The 13,879-nt window shown below is 39.2% G+C and overlaps 1 protein-coding gene across 1 annotated transcript; it reads right to left on the reverse strand.

Moving 5' to 3' along the window:
* Nucleotides 1–1,042: 1,042 nt before the first annotated feature.
* On the reverse strand, nt 1,043–13,399 carry LOC309547766 (colipase-like). The gene is made up of 3 exons (XM_082247754.1): nt 13,291–13,399; nt 2,558–2,680; nt 1,043–1,299 (listed from the first exon to the last, which is right to left on the reverse strand). The coding sequence occupies exons 1-3, from the start codon at nt 13,378–13,380 to the stop codon at nt 1,174–1,176; spliced, it is 339 nt and encodes a 112-aa protein (XP_082103880.1). The 5' UTR covers nt 13,381–13,399; the 3' UTR covers nt 1,043–1,173.
* Nucleotides 13,400–13,879: the final 480 nt, after the last annotated feature.

The following is a 13,879-nucleotide window of genomic DNA, read 5'->3' on the forward strand; positions in this document are numbered from 1 at the left end:
TTATTTTGTGTTTTTCTTTGTTCATGGGTTGGGTCTTCCAGGCCATTTGGGACCACCTCTAACTCTGTTGGTCTGGACAGATGGTTCAAATTATAGTATACACAAAATGTAACTCTTCATACTATTATAGTTACTGCTATTACCTTCCCCTATGTGGGAAACAAATACGTATTTCCTTATTGTGTCATGAGGGTTTCCTTTTGACTCAATAAAAATTATTGTACCAGAAAAACTAAAAGTTCAAACTCTCACCTCCCATAGCAGTGCTGGCTTAGAAACAAAGCCTTGGGCATCTGGGAACAAATTGGCCCCATAGAGGTAATTTGTTAGGTGAAAAAATGTACCAGATTATTTTCAGTAAATATACCTTTGGATATGATTGGTTGTTAGAAAATCATCCATACGTGTCATTACTACCTCCTATTGTGTGGTAATAACAAAAGAGTGAGTGTATCAGAGAGCTTATTTTGTATACGTTCCCCGCAATGGAGGGGGGTTTACTGTATAGCTAATTTCCTATTCAAAAGAAAGGCGATGAATATGATTATTGGTTGTATTTATTTACTAAATAGCAGCTCATTATTTTAAAGCAGTATTCTGCATTTCACGTACTCCAGAGCAGCTCTTTAGCTCAGGCACAGTGTTTGGCATCTCAGAGATTGTCCCTTACAGCAATTCTTGCATGTTTTATTGCCCACACATTTATCACTAGGCCCACATAACAGATTCACTATGCCTACATATCATATTCTTTGTCCATATGTTTGTCATGATCTTCAATCACTGTCAAGTTCTGCCTCATTGTGGCTGTATGCATAGGCATATATTTTCACATATATTTTATAAAAAAAAGCAGTAATTGACTTTTTTCCATTTTTATTTTATTTTTTTGGGGATACTGGATTTTGAACTACTGTCCATGATCAATGGGTGGGCTGAGTCTTGTTCTAAAATACATTTTTAGATCTATCTGTTTAGCATGCAAATTTGCGGCATAATATACAGACCTATGTGAAAAGAAGAAATTTTTTTTTTTATAACAACATGTGACTAGGTAAAAAAATGGGGTACTCGTGGATTCTTCAGTTGTTGAGGAGACACCAATATATGGGAATCTGATAGAGTTTTAACAGCATAGAGATGAAAACTTGAAGTTGGTTGATTATTTTATTTTTATGAATCATTTGGGTCCTTGCAGTATCCAAAGTCTGTGTTGGTGACAACTCCAACGATAGTGTGTTTCACATCACAACTTAGTCCCATTTCACAATTACAGTTATAGTAGACCCCATAGAGATGCTAAAAAAAAAGAGAAATAAAAAATTTACTGAAAATTAAATGTACATTACAAATAGCAACCTGGGTGCCAATTATGCATTTGTGCATGAATCTGTTCACCTAACTCGTACATGAGTTATTTTTATGTGATCTTACATGAAGTGTTATTTTCATGTAGTATTATTTTCATGTATTACATCACATATGTAAACCCTCACTGTGTAAAACAACCCATTAAGTTTAAAATAGAAATAAAAGGCAAAACATTTGTGTGTACAAATAAAATAAAAAAAAAAAACATTATAGATACCTTTTTTTTCACCCTTTTTTTATAAGTGATCACATACCCTGATACTGTTCTCAGCTGCAGCAGGAGCCAGAGGGTGGAGGAACAGAAGCACACTGGTCTTCCCAGTGAATGGTTGTGTGGGGGGGTGTCAACACAAGCCTGCTCATTGGATTAGCTCCCAGCACAGCTAGAGAACTGATCATGCTGTTCTCTTCTGCTTAGTGTGGTCAGTTTTAAATAGGAAAGCAGAGTGACCAGCAGGAAAACCAAGTATTTTACACAAGGGAAGCAATACAGAGAGAACAGGATACTTTTTCATACAGGTACACGGTATGTTGGGCTTACATATTATTTAAATAAAAAGGAAAGAACTATGAAATACTGCCAGTTATGAATTCTCAATCTCTCTGACAGCACTGTTAATTCTTTTATGTCTTTGGTCATTGCCTAAAGTTCACATTTCTGTTGGTACTATATGAAAAAAAAGCATTTTCCCCTTTAAAGAACCTTTACATATAGAAAACATTGCATGTCCATTTTATAATTCACCCAGGTTTTTTTTATAGCTAGTAGTAGTTAACCACATTCACCTGGACTTGTTCTGCAATGTTGAAGATGCTTCACAACTTATCCAAATCAATTCATTTCTAATGATTGGATCATTCCCTACAATTTATGGCCACACAGGTAGCATATTCTGTATTCCCTGGATTCTAGTGACTGATTACCTGTGTGGCTCTAAATGCTGGGGTATGTCCCAGACTCTCATTAAAACTGCAGACGCAGCTTGGATAAGTTGTGCAAAATCTTCAATGTTGCAGAACAAGTCCAAGTTGATCCTAATTATATTTATTTAAAGTCTTGACTGGACTCTCCATGCATTGTTAGTATTGTATTATTGTACTTTGCTGCATTAAAATAAAAGGATATCTATTAACCACTATAGAGAAATGCACTGAGCAATGCATGCCACTTATTCCAAAAACTCACCCATGGGGAACACTTCTGTCTTTCAGCTGCTAGGGGTGCACACCGTGCCAAGCTCAACCCATCTACCCTGTGGCAGCAGCCACTGTTACACTGAAGGCTTTGCAGGCAAAGTTCTCCATTGTCCTAGAAATAAAAAAAATAAAAACATTATCTATCTTTGCCAAGATTACAAGGAGATTAATATATAAAAGAACCAGCAAAACTGATGGAAGCATTTAGTAATACAAGAGTGTTCTTTCGGGGTAGAGTCAGTGGTGTGATTGTATACACTATTCAGGAATACTCACTCATTGGTTGAACTAGATGGACTGGTGTCTTTTTTTCAACCAGACTAACTATGTAACTATGTGCATACGCACATAACACCATGGAATACTAAATCATATGCTGCAAGGGTGAAAATCTGTAAATGAATGTCTAAAAAAACTGACAAAAAAAACTAGTGTAAAATTTGTATATTATTGTTCAATTATTTGGGGGGGCAGCACAGGGGTTGTCAGTTTAAATCCCAACCACGACACTACCTGCACAGAGCCTGCCTGGGTTTCCTCCTACAATCCAAAGACACGCTGGTAGGTTAATTGGCTCCTGTCTAAATTGGCCCTAGTATGTGTATGTATGAATGGGAGTTAGGGACCTTAGATTGTAAGCTCCTTATGGGCAGGGACTGATGTGAATGTACAATATACTGTAAATGTAAAGCGCTGTATAAATTGATGGCACTATATAAGTACCTTTAAAAAAAAGGAAAATTAGACTTGTACATTGCAACCAACTTATATTTGGCATAGATGCTTTTACCATATGTATCATTTCAGCTCATATTTAACAGACATAAGAAAATAATATTAACCACTTATAAACACTGGGTGTGCTTCACACCCCCCCAAAAGTTACCTTAGTACTTTGGGCATGTGTGGTATGCACAGCTCCTTCTCCTGCCCCACAGCCCTCTAAAAGTACTTTTCATTTCTGGCTGTTTTGAAAAATCTAAAGTATTCAAAAAAGCCAATATTGGAATTTTGAATACTTTGAAGTGCAGTGGAGGAGTTTGGGGTCTTTTAGACCCCAGATCCCTCCATAAAGAGTACCTGTCACTGCCTATTACTATCACAAGGGATGTTTGCATTCCTTGTGACAGCAATAAAAGTGATCAGATTTTTTAAAAGGGACAGTGTAAAAAAATAAAATAAATAAGAAAAAAAAAAACAGTTTTAAAGGGCACCTGTCCCGCGTGCTTGCACACCAAAGAAATGCACAGATAAGTTGCGCCCGCAAATGTACACAGTGTTCAAATCACACATGTGAGGTATCGCCACGATCTTCAGAGCAAAAGCAGTAATTATGGGAAAAGACCTTCTCTGTAACTCTAAACTGGTAATCATTAACATTTTTTGAATTTTCGCCATTCCACGAGTGTGCGCAATTTTAAACCATAACATGTTAGGTATCTATTTACTCGGTGTCACATCATCTTTCACAATATACAAAAAATTGGGCTAACTTTACTGTTTAGTTTTATTTTTTTAATTCAGTGAAGTGTATTTTTTCCCAAAAAAATTGCATTTAAAAGACCACTGCACAAATACCGTGTGACATAAAATATTGCAAAGACCGCCATTCTATTCCCTGTAGCCTTTGCTAAAAAATATATATAATGTTTGGGGGTTCTAAGTGAGTTTCTAGCAAAAAATACTGGTTTTAACTTGTAAACAACAAGTCTCAGAAATAGGCTTGGTCCTTAAGTGGTTAATTTATACAGGAGAAGATCTCTCTGCTCCTGTGTAAACTGAGGCTCACAGCATCTACAGTGTCAAGAATTATGATGAAGCCACACTTTTACTGTTTCATTGTAATTTCTTTGGTTCATTCATAGCACAGCAGATCAGCGGGTGACTTTTGATTTGCATATGTCAGTATAAGCAACCTTACTAAATAAACTGTGTTCCTATATAACCTCTTAGTAACCTTTAGGCAGCCCATAGATTAATCAGTTTTTTCTTCTAACCAGCAGGCTGGAAAAAAAAATAAATCTGACTCGATTTCCCCATCCTACATACTTGATGTGGAAGGGGAAATCCTCCCTGCTGAGCTATTGTATTCTGACAGCAGGGGGGAGACTTCCCTGCCGTCACAATACACTGATCAGCAGTGCCGAATATAGCCTGCAATGCTAATGAAGTGGGGAAAATCTGGCAGGGCGATTGTACAGAAGTCGATCAGTAGATCAACTTCTCTACAATCTCCCTGTCCATATATGGATAAAAATTTGGCCAGTCCATGCTGAACAATTTTAATTCATGTATGGCCAACTTTAGTTTAACTCACCTCTCCTGTTCTCTCCTCTTTGCTTCTGATTTTTTTTTAATTTATATATATTTATTTATATATATTTATATTTTTTACCATTAATATTTAACCTTTTTCAGTTTAAATTGCATGTTCCTTAACCACTTTAAGACCGGAATAATTTGCGCCCTTAACCACTTGCCGACCGCCGCACGACTATTTACTGCAGCAGTCAGCCGCTCCTGGACAAAGAGACGTAGACCTACGTCACTCACCCAGGAGCCTGCAGGGGGCGAGTGCGCACTACCGGAGGCGCGCTCCCGCCCCCGCTCGTTCCCTGCCTTCCCCGTGCGTGAGACCGGCAGCTCCGATGTCCGCCGGCCACTTACGATCTTCCACAGGAGAGGGAGAAGGACGGGTGGCTGATGTAAACACAGCCGTCTGCCATTCTCCCCGATGTAAGTACAGAGGCTATGCGATCCTGCTATGTAGGATCGTATGTCTCTGTGGTTACATCACAAGCAACACCCCCCACAGTTAGAATCACGCCCCTAGGGATACATTTAACCCACTGATCACCAATAAAGTTAACCCCTTCCCTGCCAGTGTCATTTTTACAGTAACAGTGCATATGTATAGCACTGATTACTGTAGTAATGTCACTGGTACCCCCAAAAGTGTCAAAAATGTCAGTCAGGGGCCCGATCTGTCTGCTGCAATGTCGCAGTCCCGCAAAAAAATTAAAAAAAAAAATCGCAGATCGCCGCCATTACTAGTTAAAAAAGAAAAAAAGAATAAAAATGACATACATCTTTCCTGTAGTTAGTAAACGCAATAACTTTTGCGCAAACCAATCAAAATACGCTTATTGCGATTTTTTTCACCAGAAATATGTAGCAGAAAACAAATTGGCCTAAAATGTTAAAAAAATTAGATTTTTATATTTTTTGGGGAGAATTTCATATAAAAAAAAATGTGAAAAATATTGTTATTTTTTCAAAATTGTCGCTCTTTTTTTGTTTATAGCGCAAAAAATAAAAATCGCCAGGGCCAGGTCTTTGAGCAGCCAAATCCTCGGCGGCTTAAGTGGTTAATGACACGGCCACTTTTTTCAACTTGGCACTGCGTGACTTTAACTGACAATTGCGCGGTCATGTAATGCTGTATCCAAACAAAATGTATGTCCTTTTTTTCCCACAAATAGAGCTTTATTTTGGGGGTATTTGATCACCTGTACGATTTTTATTTTTTGCGTTATAAACAAAAAAAGAGCGACAATTCTGAAAGAAAAAAAATATATATTTTTCACTTTCTGCTATGACATTCCCCCCCAAAAAATTAAAAAATCTAATTTTTTAACATTATAGGCCAATTTGTTTTCTGCTACTTATTTTTGGTAAAAAAAAATTGCAATAAGCGTATTTTGATTGATTTGCGCAAAAGTTATTGCGTCTACTAACTACGGGAAAGATTTATGTCATTTTTATTGTTTGTTTTTTTTTAACTAGTAATGGCGGCGATCTGCGATTTTTTGCGGGACTGCGACATTTCGGCGGACAGATCGGACCCCTAACTGACATTTTTGACACTTTTGGGGGAACCAGTGACATTACTACAGTGATCAGTGCTAAAAATATGCAGTTACTGTAATAATGACACTGGCAGGGAAGGGGTTAACATTGTGGGTGATCAAGGTGTTAAATGTGAGCGTAGGGGAGTGATTCTAACTGTGGAGGGGTGCGTCAGCTGCATCGGCTTCCCTGCTGATAAGCGGGGGTGGGAGCACGCCGCTGCACACTCGCCCCCCAGCCTCCTGCACGTGGCCGACGTATAGTTACGGCGGTTTGCGCAGGAGCGGCTGCCTGCCGCAGTATAACTGCGGTTGGCGGTCCTAAAGAGGTTAAAGTGGTTCTAAAGGCTCAAGGTTTTTTACCCCAACACATTCTCTGCATTAAGGTAAAAAACCTTCTGTATCACATGATCCCCCCCCTACCCCCCCCCCCAACGCCCCTCCTTATACTTAGCTTAGCTCAACCTTGATCCACTGCTGTGCCTGAAAGCATTGGATCTCTCTGCTCTCTCCCTCCAAACAGGGCAGACTGATAGCATTGGCAGCCATTGCTTCCTGCTTCTGTCAATAAAATTCTATTAGCTAGGGAGACAGACGCTGAGGAGCCTGGAACACAGGCAGAAGAGTATTGGGGCTTCTCTGTGCAAAACCATTGCACAGAAGATGGTGGATATAGCATGATATATACAGGAACACTTTGAAAACACAACAGATCTCAATTTGGAAAAATATCATGCTGGATATCTATACTGATATGGGCTGGGTAATGTGTTAGGAACGAAAGGATGCCACATCAATGGAAATGAAAACTATCAACCTACAGAGGGCTGAATTCAAAGACATCCCGAAAATCAAAGTGAAAAAATGATGCAGCGGGCTAGTCCATTTTACTGAAATTTCCTTGCAGCGACTCAAATTGGTACTCAATAGTTTGTATGGCGCCCAGGTGCTTGTATGTATGCCTGACAACGTCAGGGCATGCTCCTAAAGAGATGATGGATGGTGTCCTGGGGTATTTCCTCCCAGATCTGGACCAGGGCATCACTGAGCTCCTGAACAGAGGTGCAACCTGGCAGCAGAGGTTGGACTGAAACATAATGTCCCAGAGGTGTTCTATTGGATTTAGGTCAGGTGAGTGTGGGAACCATTTAATGTTATTAATTTTGTCATCCTCCAGGAACTGGCTGCATACTCTCACCACTTGATGCCAGCCATTATCGTGCACCAGGAGGAACCCAGGACCCACTACACCAGCATAGGGTCTGACAATGGGTCCAATGATTTTATCCTGATTCCTAATGGCAGTCAGGGTGCCATTGTCTAGCCTGTAGAGGTCTGTGCATCCCTTCATGGATATGCCTCCCCAGACCATCACTGACCCACCACCAAACCAGTCATGCTGAACAATGTTACAGACAGCATAATGTTCTCCACAGCTTCTCCGGACCCTTTCCATCTGTCACGTGCTCAGGGTGAACCCGCTCTTATCTGTAAAAAGCACAGGGCGCCAGTGGCGGACCTGCCAATTCTGGTGTTCAATTGCAAATGCCAATCCAGCTCCATGGTGCTGGGCAGTGAGCACAGGGCCCACTAGAGGATGTCAGCCCTCAAGCCACCCTCATTAAGTCTGTTTCTGATTGTTTAGTCAGAGATATTTACAGCAGTGGCCTTCTAGAGGTCATTTTGTAGGGCTCTGGCAGTCCTCATCCTGTTCCTCCTTGCACAAAGGAACAGTTATCGGTCCTGCTGTGCTAATGGTTTAAGGACCTTCTATGGCCCTGTCCAGTTCTCCTAGAGTAACTGCTTGTCTCCTGTCATCTCCTCCATGCTCTTGAGACTGTGCTGGGTGACATCAGAAAACCTTCTGGCAATGGCAATAGAGGAGTTGGACTGCCTGTGCAACCTCTATAGGGTCTAGGTATCGCCTCATGCTACCAGTAGTGACAGTAACCCTAGCCAAATGCAAAACTAGTGAAAAGCAGTCAGAAAAGATCAGTAGAGAAAGAAAATGTCAGTAGTATTCACCTGTAAAACTATTCCTGTTTTGGAGGCCATCTCATTGTTGCCCATCTAGTGCACCTGCTGTAATTTTCATTAACATCAAAGCAGCTGAAACTGATTAACAACCCCCGCTGCTACTTAACTGACCCGATCAATATCCCAGGAGTCTAATTGACTTGATACTCTGATTAAAAAGTGTTCCTTTCATTTTTTTTGAGCAATGTATATATATATATATATATATATATATATATATATATATATATACCCACACACACATACATACATACATACATACATACATACATACATACATACATACACACACATATATACACACACAGTGCCTTGAAAAAGTATTCACACCCCTTGAAATTCTCCACATTTTGTCGTTACAACCAAAAACGTAAATTTATTTTTTGGGGATTTCATGTGATAGACCAACACAAAGTGGCATATAATTATGAAGTAGAAGGAAAAACATAAATGATTTTCAAAATTTTTTACAAATAAATATCTGAAAAAAGTTGGGCATGCATTTGTATTCAGCCCCTTTTACTCTGATACCACTAACTAAAATCTAGTGGAACCAATTGCCTTCAGAAGTCACCAAATTAGTAAAGAGTCCACCTGTATGTAAGTTAATCTCAGTATAAATACAGCTGTTCTTTGAAGCCCTCTGAGGTTTGTTAGAGAACCTTAGTGAAGGCCAAGGAACACACCAGACAGGTCAGGGATAAAGTTGTGGAGAAGTTTAAAACAGGGTTAGGTTATAAAAAAAATATCCCAAGCTTTCAGCATCTCAAGGAGCACTGTTCAATCCATCATCTGAAAATGGAAAGAGTATGGCACAACTGTAAACCTACCAAGATATGGCCGTCCACCTAAACAGAACAACCGAGCAAGCAGAGTAATAATCAGAGAAGCAGCCAAGAGGCCTATAGTAACTCTGGAGGAGCTGCAGAGATCCACAGCTCAGGTGGGAGATTCTGTCTACAGGACAAATATTAGGTATGAACTCCACAAATCTGGCCTTTATGTTTATGGAAGAGTGGCAAGAAGAAAGCCATTGTTGAAAGAAAGCCATAAGAAGTCCTAAATACAGTTTGCGAGAAGCCATGTGGGGGACACAGCAAACACGTTTGTCTAAAAGCAAAACGCTAAGCGTGGCAGAAAACTAACAATGCACATAATCCTGAACACACCATCCCCACTTTTCATAAGCAGGGACAGAAAAGCTGGTCCAAGTTATTGGGAAGATGGATGGAGCCAAATACAGGGCAAAACCTGTTAGAGTCTGCAAAAGACTTGAAACTGGGGCAGAGGTTCACCTTCCAGCAGGACTACGACCCTAAACATACAGCCAGAGCTACAATGGAATGGTTTAAATCAAAGCATATTCATGTGTTAGAATGGCCCAGTCAAAGTCCAGACCCAAATCCAATTGGGAATCTGTGGCAAGACTTGAAAATTGCTGTTTACAGATGCTCTTCATCCTATCTGACAGAGCTTGAGCTATTTTGCAAATAAAAATGGGCAAAAATGTCACCTTCAACATAGATTTGCAAAGCTGGTAAAGACGTACCCAAAAGGACTTGCAGCTGTAATTGCAGCGAAAGGTGGTTCTACAAAGTATTGACTCAGGGGGGCTAAATGCAAATGCACGCCACACTTTTCACATATTAATTTGTAAAAAAATTTGAAAACCTTTTATTATTTTCCATCAACTTCACAATTATGTGCCACTTTGTGTTGGTCTATCACATAAAATCCCAATAAAATACATTTACATTTTTGGTTGTAACATGACAAAATGTAGAAAATTTCAAGGGGTATGAATAGTTTTTCAAGGCACTGTGTGTGTGTGTGTGTGTGTGTGTGTGTGTGTATATATATATATATTCAAGGTTTACAATCACTTACATTTTTTTAGGGACACGTTTAAAAAAATAAAATTAAAATAACCTTCATTTTATCTTTAACTCTGTTATATTTTATACCAAAATGTAATTTTCAAGAATAAAACTAACACTAGTTAGGTAAACTACAAAAAAAATAAATGTTTTTGTTTTGTTACTTTAGATCTTTTATCTATAGATTGCACAAAAATAAAATACATTTTAAGCCAATATTGTCAAGAGAAAGCATTGATTTACTGAAAAACCACAATATATGCGATACTTTAATATATAAAAGTTATGAAAAAATTATCTCTGAATCAATAGGCCCATAACTGAAATAAAAACTTGATCTAGTCAAGTGATTGTGAACCTTGGCACCCCAGATCTTTTGGAACTACATTCCCCATGATGCTCAACTACACTGCAGAGTGCACGAGCATCATGGGAAATGTAGTTCCAAAACATCTGGGGGGCCAAGGTTCACCATCACTGATCTAGTCCATAAGGGGTATACAGGTGCGAAAGATTAACTGTTTAAAGTAAAGTAAGTAAAATTCCATACAAAGCTCTTTTTTTTTTTCTTGTTTTGGGTAGGGTGGGAAGAGTTGGAAGTTCCATGTAGTTGGGAGACCAATCCTCATTATTTGTCCTAGTGAAAATTGCTACAGAGACAAAGTGAGAAGGATTCCAACCTTTTACAGGAGTAGAGGATAAAGTTTTCAATTGGGACACCTATTCCAGTGACAGCTGGTAAAGGTAGAGATTTACCTTACTCCGTGTTTTGTGTTTGACAACAGGAACAACCATAAAAACCTAATAGAGGTCTGTTTTCCCTGTTTGGATGGCAGATGCCTGTAATAAATGAGGAGAGGGCTAAAAAGGGTTAGAAAAAGCTATCCAAATGCTATCACCCTCCCAATTGAAGGAAGGGATAGAGATGGCCTTGCGGTTCGCCCGGCGATCGGTTCGTGGCGAATGTTGCTTGTTCGCAAAAAGTCGGACTTTTGCCGATGTTCGCGAATATGTCCGCGCCGCCATTTTCTTTTTCATTCAGAAGAACTTTGACCCATGACACAGCCGTCAGGTGGAACGGGACAGCCAATTGAAAGATTCCAGCACATGGACAGTCCCCCTACCCTATAAATAGACCCGATCTGGCGGCCATTTCACATTCCGCTTTCTGCCAGTGTAGGGAGAGGTCTGCTGTGCTCATCGGGGAGCGTTTGCTAGACACATGTAGCGCTGTGAAGATCCACAAAAGTCCTTTTCAGGGCTGGTATTTTTCGGTATAGGTCTAGTATCTTTTGAGCTTAGGGAGAGGTATCCTGTGGTTGCTTTAGGGGCAGTTAGAGATCGGCTGCAGTCACAAATTGCTCTGTCAATGTCCACAAAAGTCATTTAAAATGCTCCAATGTCGTTTTTGGGTCTATTACAGTTTCTTTACTATAGGGGCAGGAATCCTGTGGTTGTCACAGATGTGTGAATGGACCTTATATGTATTAGACAATGTATTTACCTGCTGCTGTCAGTTCTGGCTGATTTATGAAAAAAAATATATATATTTTTTGCTGTAAAAAATAAATAAATAAATAAAACCATTTAGGGCAACTTTTTAAATTGCAATACTTCTGTTATGACATTGTCCATGTGCTGGGACTATTTGTGCACAGCTAGTCTTTTGTGGCTGCAAATATGACCTAAAGGTTTTTAAAGTTTGCCTCCCATTAAAGTCAATGGGGCCCGCCACGAACTCGCGGCTGGCGTTCGCGAACCGCCCCGGCCGATGTTCGTCCATCACTATTCAGGAAGGTCTGCCTGTACCTCTCCTCTATTGTTCTCCATGACCTGAGTGCACACATTTCTGTGCCTCAAGAGAGGCCAAGGTATTGGACAAAAAACATAATATGTTTGAAAATGTACTAGCCCTCCTATGACCATCCTCAGGTTTTTGACAATACAAACAGATGCAAACAAATCTGGATCAGTTTCAGAGTGTAACTAGAACATTTTATTTCTGATAATTACTTTAAGATTTTAAAGCCACTTTAAAAGGTGATCCAGAATTCAGCAATTTCTATTTTTTTTTTTTTGCTAAACGCCCCACAAAAGTAAGGAAAGCACTTGCATCAATGTCAATGAATGTGCATGTTGGATCTGGAAAAGTTTGGAGAACCTAATCATTCAGGTTCTATGAACTGTGAATAACTACGAACAATACAATATGATATCTTATATTTCTCTGGAATTCTATGGTGAGTGCTCTGCACTTTCCAAGAAACATACTTGCCAAGGCCCTTACCATGTGGTTCCATACTTTGTTAGATATTTCAGTGGAAGAGGTCTCACTGCTGGTCTTCCCAAGAGATACAATAAGTCAGCAAATGATTAATCCCAACAAACTGCAGCTGTGACTGAAATTAAACTTTTCAGTGAACTAACTTTTCAGTGGGCTTCTCCAATAGTGAAAGGAGACTAGTGGGCTATGTGCTTCCAACTAGCAATCTATTTTCCATTGAACTGGATTCAATGTAGGATCCTATCTGGTAGCCCTGTATCAATTCACTGGGGCTAATTTACTAAAGGAAAAAAGACTTTGTTCTCTTTGTGAGGGAAGTTTCTCTTTGCAAGGGCAATTTCCCCAGTGAATATGATGAAGCACCATGTCCATCATCCAATCATGTGCTAGCAAGAATATTGTTTGCAAAACTAAAATTTTGCCACATTTAAGTTCTGGGACTAGTTCCCAAAGTGAACAGCCTATTAGTTTTGGTAAGTCAACCCCACTGTCTAGATACATGTTCAGATCCTCACTATAAAATACCTCAGCATTGAGCAGCTTTGGACCCAACGTCCAATCGCTAACTCTACAAGAAAAAAAGTTAAGGTATATTTGAAATTTGCAGAAATAATATTTCTTATTGAAAAATCTCATTAAAGCACCTATACATTTTCTTTTCAAATTTTTACCTTACCAGATTAAAAATGAGTCCAGATTGTGCTATTTCAACAGCGAGCATCAGAGTGAAAAGCAGCAACATGATCTTAACCCTATAGTGTGCCATTATCACCACGAAGACAAATACACAGCTAGTAAGGTCTGTCAAATAAATATAACTAAGAGAGCACATGTAATTACCTGTCAGCCAATCACAACAGAAGTAAATAACAGTGTGTGAATACTACAGGTGTGATTTGAAGGATAAATAGCTTCAGATACTCCAGTACAGATTGTATTTATTCAGTTGAAAAACATAGCTTAGACCCTGGGGTTTATTTTGCTAAAGAAATATAGGCTTGTCACTTACTAAAATAAATTTTCACTTTGCAAAGTGAATGGTAGTTGTGAGTTCGGGCTGACTACCCAATCATGTGCATGGGAAATTAAAAACATTAAAACATTTTTTGCTAACACATGATTGGTTGGTTGAAGTGAATATAGCTTCATCCAATTTAGTAAGCTTCAGTGAACATTTATTTTTCAAAGTGAAATATTTAGTATTTAGCGGACTGCCATTATTTGATTAATGCAGACTTATCTTCTGCTCCTTCAGACTGTCTTTG

The sequence above is a fragment of the Pelophylax lessonae genome (genome assembly GCF_965119305.1).
Source record: "Pelophylax lessonae genome assembly, chromosome: 2".
Lineage (NCBI taxonomy): Eukaryota > Metazoa > Chordata > Amphibia > Anura > Ranidae > Pelophylax > Pelophylax lessonae.

Bases quoted from the DNA above. Each gene is read 5' to 3' on its own strand.
- LOC309547766 (XM_082247754.1), bottom strand. From the start codon at position 13,380: ATGGCACACTATAGGGTTAAGATCATGTTGCTGCTTTTCACTCTGATG. The intron at 2,681-13,290 runs GTAAGGTAAAAA...TTTTATTTCTAG, and splicing joins CTGGACTCATTTTTAATCTG to GACAATGGAGAACTTTGCCT. The intron at 1,300-2,557 runs GTGAGTTTTTGG...CTTTTTTTTTAG, and splicing joins GACAGAAGTGTTCCCCATGG to CATCTCTATGGGGTCTACTA.